The sequence below is a fragment of the Ixodes scapularis genome, unplaced genomic scaffold (assembly GCF_016920785.2).
Source record: "Ixodes scapularis isolate PalLabHiFi unplaced genomic scaffold, ASM1692078v2 PGA_scaffold2__306_contigs__length_199485367, whole genome shotgun sequence".
Taxonomy (NCBI): domain Eukaryota; kingdom Metazoa; phylum Arthropoda; class Arachnida; order Ixodida; family Ixodidae; genus Ixodes; species Ixodes scapularis.
Window position 1 is genome coordinate 9195408 of NW_024609857.1, and position 7143 is coordinate 9202550.

At 43.4% G+C, this 7143-nt stretch overlaps 1 protein-coding gene across 4 annotated transcripts in view; it reads left to right on the top strand.

Moving 5' to 3' along the window:
• LOC8029472 (regulator of nonsense transcripts 2) overlaps nt 1–5434 on the top strand; it is a 32123-nt gene extending 26689 nt beyond the window's left edge. For all 4 annotated transcript variants that reach the window (XM_029984118.4, XM_040505079.2, XM_040505080.2 and 1 more), the window contains exons 38-40: nt 364–442; nt 3753–3864; nt 5184–5434. In XM_029984118.4, the coding sequence (XP_029839978.3) occupies nt 364–442; nt 3753–3864; nt 5184–5193 (201 nt within the window). In that variant the 3' untranslated portion in view covers nt 5194–5434. The remainder of the gene's footprint in view (nt 1–363; nt 443–3752; nt 3865–5183) is intronic.
• The last annotated feature ends 1709 nt before the right edge of the window (nt 5435–7143 follow it).

The following is a 7143-nucleotide window of genomic DNA, read 5'->3' on the forward strand; positions in this document are numbered from 1 at the left end:
TGTTATCAGTGATTGGATGAGTTTATCAATAAATCTGCCATGTTGAAAAATGCTTGTAGTGGTAAAGAATCACTATTTTCTAGCTACAATAATTTATACCAAATAAAAAAAATTTAAGCACTTTTTTTTTTATGGTTTACATTTTACATTGGTTCTTAGGAATTTAGTTTGAGAACCTGTGGTGCTAGCAAGGGAGGGAAAGCGAAGTTTATGTCCCATTCCTTAAACTTCGGCGAATCGAGAGCAAAAGGAGGTTGTGGAAACAGCAGGCAAGAAAAATGCTAAAACGAGTGTTGCAGCTTGTATTGTCTGTGGGGGTACGTCAGTGGCCGACACCTGTAATTCTGCTTTTTCCCTTTCTAGGCCGAGAGAGCGGAAAAGGAACAAGTCAAGATGCTGACTCTCAACATCAACGAACGCCAGGAAGAGGAAGACTACCAAGGTATAAAAGAGGCTCTACGAGTCCTCACACTCGTGCCACTAAAAACTCTCTGAACACCTGTGAAAGCTACACTAACACGGTCGGTGCAGGTAAGTTATACGGCTAGGGGGACATTACATGGGGAGCCAATTGTCAAGATAAGTTGAATAATTGTTAACTTTTCTAGTTAAGTAGTGTAGATACGGTTCTAATTAGAAACTTTCTGAGCATCATTGAAAACCACTAATTCAGTAAATTTGAGAAAGATTTGGAGCATATGGGAAGCACTGTAGTGAGCTAAAGTTACCACTTCTGCAAGAGGTGCAAAGCTGTGGGCACGAAAACGCACCCACTCAACGTTTTCGTCTCGTGTCATCTGCGTTTTCACACCGTCGGCTTCGCACCTGTTGCACAAGAGGTAACTTTGTTTCCCACATACTCCAAATCTTTCTAAAGATTACTGATTTAGTAGTTTTCAATAATGCTCAGCAAGTTTCTAATTGGAAAAGATGTTAATTTTCACAAATTAAAAAGTTTACAAATTTTTTTTAATTATCCCACTTGTAATGAAGATTTCTACCCTATAATTTGTACCCCGGGCCCTAAAACTCGCCTGCACAGACCGCATTAATGCACCTTTCATGGCTTTTTTTTAAAACCAATCTGTAAAGCCTAGAAAAACAACCTGTACATACAAGATGTCGTAAAGACTCGATGGGCACTGCCATTAAAGTCGGTGTTTGGGAGAATAGCAAGTCAGCAGGGAGGACTCCGTGCACAGTGGGGAAAAAGATGGATGTCACTTCCTGTCTCGTCAGAAGGTCTATTCAGTAAGCTAGTAACACAGAATGCGCTTTATGATATGTTTTCTATGAACAAATTGTCATGAACAAAAGTTTAAAAATAAAATTCGAGTCCTTGCAGGGCTCGAACCTTGGTCGATGTGGTGGAGGTCGGATTCCATAGCCAATAAGCTGTGCAACACAGCTGCTCTGGAAGGGGCTCCTGGAAAATCTTGCCGGCGAGAGTGATCCAACGTCATACCGTGTGACCGCTCGCCTCATTGATGTCCTGCATCGCGCGAGAACCATATAAGGTACCCAGGCAGCACGGCGATACTTGGCCAGCGTCGTGCCTGTGCCTGCCGAAAACCCGTTCCAATATCGGCCAAATGTCCACTTTTGCACCACGGCCCGATATCTGGCAGGCGTTGGCGTGCCTTCGTTTCGCCATTAGTCTAGTATTGGCACAATATTGTGCACATACTCTACGGATCAGACTTCTTCCCAGGTATCGGCATGATATCATGCCGATACACTATGTATCAGCCAGGCGTCGCATATGCGTCTGCTCTGTATCGGCAGGACATCTTGTGAGTCTGTTTTGCATTGGCCGTTGCATATCAATCGCAGACACTGACAAACAGAATTGTCTTCGGTTTCTCCCAGAAGTTTACTAAACCACTATTTTTACACGCAGCTTATTCTTGACACATTTACAAAATTGATGCTTCCCTGTGTAACGGAAAGAAAATTATTAAATATAATTGCAGTGTTTTCATGCCAAGAAAGACTCGTAAATGAAACACGAAGGACCGTGGAGATTGAGAGGGAAGCAGGACTACTCTCAGAAGAATGCTTGCAGAGTACTTACGAATAAAACGGTGATATTGTGTAATCCATGATGGATGCATAATCTGACTCGGGCAGCACAGAGAACGCAAACACAGAGTCAAGAAAGAAGAAGGTCGCCTACATTCAACGGAAGTCTCGTTGCTGATGAGCAGTTTTTTGCCGAAGTGCGTCCAACGAACGCAGCACAATATTCTGGCCGTTTACAATGATATACGACGGCCGTGACTGCAATTCGCGAAAGCAGCAGAACACTGAAGAGCGCATTTCGGGAACCGAACCCACATGGCCCCCTAACCATCACCATAGCTTGGCAAACAGCGAAGACTACGGCTCAAGTTAGCCCGTCAGAGCGAGTCACATGGCAAATTTTCGTCCGAGTATTTTTGTCCTACGGAGAGCAGTCGCGTGTCTCGCTCAACCCCTCTGATTTGCTTGAAGTGGCCGTTACGCTCGCTCATAGTCACACCAAGACGCAAAAGCAGGGGGGGGGGGGAGCTTAACAAAAGGCGAGGTCAAAGGGCATAGACAATGCAGCTAAGCTTCCTCTGCCTTTTTGGCTGTCTTCCCTCGGGCAAAAAGTAAGCGGGTGCCGTTTTGCCTAATCTTTTTTTCTTTCTTCAATGTCAGCCTTGAATCGGTCAAGAAATTTGAATACCTTGCCAGCATGGCCAATTCACAAACGACACTCGCATGACTCAACGAAAAATGGCGGCGGGTACGGTGTGTCAGGATGGCGTTGGCGCAATCTATCGAGCATTTCACAGACATCGTGTAGGTCAAAATGATATCGGCACAATATTTCCAATTTGACGTCCATGTCGGCACAATACTGGGTAGCGCTTGTGCGGCACGCTCGTTTCGCTCTATCTCGTTCTGGCTAACATATGTGGTGTACAATGAAAACAAGCCGCCCTTTTGCTGTACTAGCATGACAAAGGCAGTGGTAACAAAGAATGTGATGTGTTAGGGTGGAAAAACTGTACACTGTGGAGACTGAACGGCACGAAGCAGCCCTGCGTCGTGCAAGGTAAGCGCATGAGCGCACCATGGACATCTTACTTGTGGGTGCCATATTCTGTGGTTGCGGCACTCTGAGGTAATTAAATGAAATGAAATTAAACGAAATGCGACTTTCTCAGAGCCTGTTTGAGTGTGACACGCAGAAGGCGGAGCGTACGGAAAACAAAACAATTGGAATGCGGTAGCGCTAAGCAGACCCCTGGCACCACCTTGCAGCAAAAGAGAACCAAACACTCGGAACTGTACCTCAACCCGTTGCAGCAAAGGAGTCTGCTTTTTTTCTTTACCTCTTTGTTTCTTTTTCTTGCGTTCTTTCTCTGGGGAAGCCCGGAGCAGAGCGCCGCTGTATGTCCGGACACGTGATGTTTTACCCCCTCCGGGAGTAATATGGAGGCACTCAAGGAAGAGATTCGGCCGGCAGTGGTGTCAGTCAGTGACGAGACAAGCGCTGAGTCAGCGTTCGCTTGGCAGTCGGCCTGTCAACTTCCGTTGTTGGCACCTCACCGGATATGGTTAGGTGCCAAGCACATAACACATTCTGCATTGAAAACTAGCATAAACCACACACAATCTGTGGTTTGTGCTAGTGTCCCGCACGCCTGTGCTCCCTGGTCTTTGTCAGCATAATCGAGCGAACGAGAATTTTTCATTTAACTGCACTGTGATTTCTTTTCTAGAAATGCTGGCAGCACAGCAAAGGCCAGTTGTGCTGAATCTGAACAGGGACAGAAGACACAAGTATCAGCACCCGAAAGGAGCTCCTGACGCAGACCTCATCTTTGGAAACAAGTGAGTTATGGAGAAAGGACTGTCGTGGGGTACTGGAATGCCCCATGGAGAATCTTGGAGGGACTGGTGCAACAGCTGCTGTGTCTCTTTTTGACATGAACTCGAACAAAGCACCCACATTGAAAATTTTTGGTTCACTAAGGTCATGTTTAAAAACAGAGGAATGGACCTTATTGATCTGTTATATGACAAAACACAAAACCTACTATTAGCATTCATACTTTGGTGTGTATCTCGTAGCTTAATCAGCGACAAATGAGATTGTGGAAGTGGGAAAGTGTAACTAAGGCAAGCAAATTGTATGAATCTGAGGTGATTAGTTTTGCTGTTCCTTATGTGGTAAATTGATTTTCAAGAAAGAAATTATCGAAGTGTTCAAACCCAAACTTGCATGGAGTTGCACTCACATTTTTATACACCATTTAATTGCTGCTTAGGTACTATTCCACTTGTGTTAAGATATCTTTTTTTGTGCAACAATTTTTTCTTGTGTGGGTATTTCAGATATATTTACCTTGCATATGTACATATTTCTTTTTCCAGTTATTTGCTTCTGTGTATCTGTGTGCTTATTGCTGGTTAACAGTGTCACAAGTGCTGTTTGTCTGTGATACATATGACAGTGAGACATGTGTTATGACATTCTTATATATAGTTTTTTAAAACTTGTGAGAATTTTTTTTTTTTTTTTTTACCTGATGTGTATGGGCCCTTTGTACTTTCTGGGCACTTACACCTGTGTCTATTTGAATAAATTGTAGCAGTTCTAAGCTTCTATGTTGTCGGCCTTCATTTATTTTTGTTTCCCAATTACCAGGGGTTAATCATGACTGCTCAGAAAAAAAAAAGTAATCTGGGATGCTTCAGATTTTGTGTGAACGTGGTAGTGTCTTGAGGTTTAACTTCAAAGTAAACTATGGTAGTTTAGTAATGATACCGGGAGCCGGGTCCCCTTTTTAGTTTTGTCTTTCGTGAATAGGTACCTTCAACTTCTTAGTGCCATAACATATGCCTTAAATACTTTTTTGAAGCATGTATTTCTGCATCACTATTTCTGTCATGCACAAAAGATATTCCTGCATTTTGGTAGGTGTTTTCACCTACTTTTCAGATGCAAGTTTTATGCGTGTAGCAATATTTTTCGCAAATCTATTTCGGCTGTCATTGCCACGTAGTGCTGTTTCGGAAGAGTTTGAATTTACAAATACTTTCGATATTTCTGCCTATATCCGACCTACGAGAGGAAAGTCGCACAGTCGTGGGAACGGGTAAAACCTGGAGCCAATGGCTGTCCGTTTCCTTCCCGGCTTTGTACGCAGGAAGCGCTGAAGTGGACCCGCATCGCAGGACCTTGGAGGCAGGAAAGCATGGAATGCGCGTCCCAGACACCACCAGCCACGTCTTCAGCAGCTGAATGAACAGCCTGCATCAAGCTGATGCCCCGCAAGCCGTCGTGTTAGCTCCAGTGGTCACAGAGCTGTCCACAGGGGCCACTGGGCCAGTTCATTGCCAGTGTATGTGCCTCCCTTCAATAAAACCTCTCAGCAGTGCAGGGCAAGTGTGCAAACCAGCCGCCGCCTCCCCAGCCTCATTACTCAGCTTAAAAGGTTGCTGAACTCACCAAAGACCATTTTTAACCCTTTAAGTGCCACACCCAAGCATACTTGGGCGCGCTCCCGTGCAGGTTTGTTTTTGTTAGCTCCCTACCTCTCCGAACTGGGCTGCCGATCTTATTTTTACGTGGTGCTATGTTTTGCCTCGTAATACAGTTGAACCTCGATTTTACAAAATCTGATTTTATGAATTTCCCGATTCAACGAACAAATTTGGATTTCCCGCGCAGCCTATGCTCCAAGGTCTACCTTCCTCGATTTTACGAAGTCCCAATTTAACGAAATAATTGGTGGGTCCCGGTGACTTCGTTAAATCGAGGTTCAACTGTGGCACTTATTGACGGCGTGTTGAATGTTTTGTTTAGGGGAGTTCTGGCTTCGTTTGCTCCTTCGTTTTTCCAAAAAGGCGGATCTATGTCGCTCAACCACATGCTTTATGGCAAACACAAATCTAGAAATTAGTATTAAATAAAAAAAATCCCAGTTCCCATGAAAAAAAAATGGTTAAAATTTTTTAAGAGTGGCCCCATGATTCAAACCGGGGTGTTGCTTTGTATACATAGTATTGTCTCGAAAAGTATTAGAAAAAATTATTCTAGGTTGGAGGAGGGAGCGCAAACGTCAGTTAACTTTGAATCCATGCATCAGTGCGTCTTGAATAAATAAATGTACTTCATAAAGCTTGCTAGTTTTTTTTGCATGGGGGTTTAGCACTCAAAGGGTTAGGTTCCTGGACTAGTACATGTATGCCAAAAATTAACTTCTCTTTTGGGGTTGATGTGTTGAAATAGAAGCAGGGTTTTTGGGAGGTCCAAGGGTTACTTTATGCCCCAGTGCTTATGTTTGAAGAAAAGAAAGAACTTGATTCCAGGCTTTTTGTTGTAAAACCTGAGGTCTAATCGACGAGATTGACTTCTTTCGTGGCGGTATGATGGGCAGCTCCCCAAGACCCAGACTTTGGAAGCAAAAAAGTTTTAGCGAATTCAGAGTTACAATAAATCGTGTTTGTATGCCACCACAGAAATTGTTTTAATTATAGCACATCCCTCCTGATCATGAAAATATCTCTGAAACCTGCATTTCGCAAACATTGTGAAATATCAAGCTTGTAAAACTTGAGTTGTTCACAGTCTTCTGTAGTATTTCGCAGTACTATTAGCATTGGTATTGCAACTAATAGGGAGTTCTAGTGAGGGGGAGGGTGGGCAGTGTGGTATGGCTGGCCTGGCAGAGGTTTTGTATCCTCAGATTAAGCACCTACCCATCTTTTGTGAAAAACAATCTTGATGGTGTGGAAAGCATGTCGCAGAAGCACTGTGGAAGCTTTAATATGGAAAAGGTAGTAAACTCGTTAATAGGCATGGGCGAATAGAGGATTTTGGGTCCATATCAAATTTGAAGCGAATAGTGATTTTGGCCGAATAATTTCGAATTGAATAGTTTGAATAGGACAAGCAACAAATACTGCAAGATATGTTTAAACTACAGTCTTATATTTGCCCTTATTTGGTATTAGATATACTGTAATTCTTAATTTCAAGTGTATTGAGTTCGAAAGCACGAAATGGTCGGAAGCTTGCGCCACCTGTCTAGAAATCCAAGCCAGAGTAAGTCAAACCGATTTATTTCGAACTCTGGGGGAAAAAAGGTCTACTAGTTCAATAGA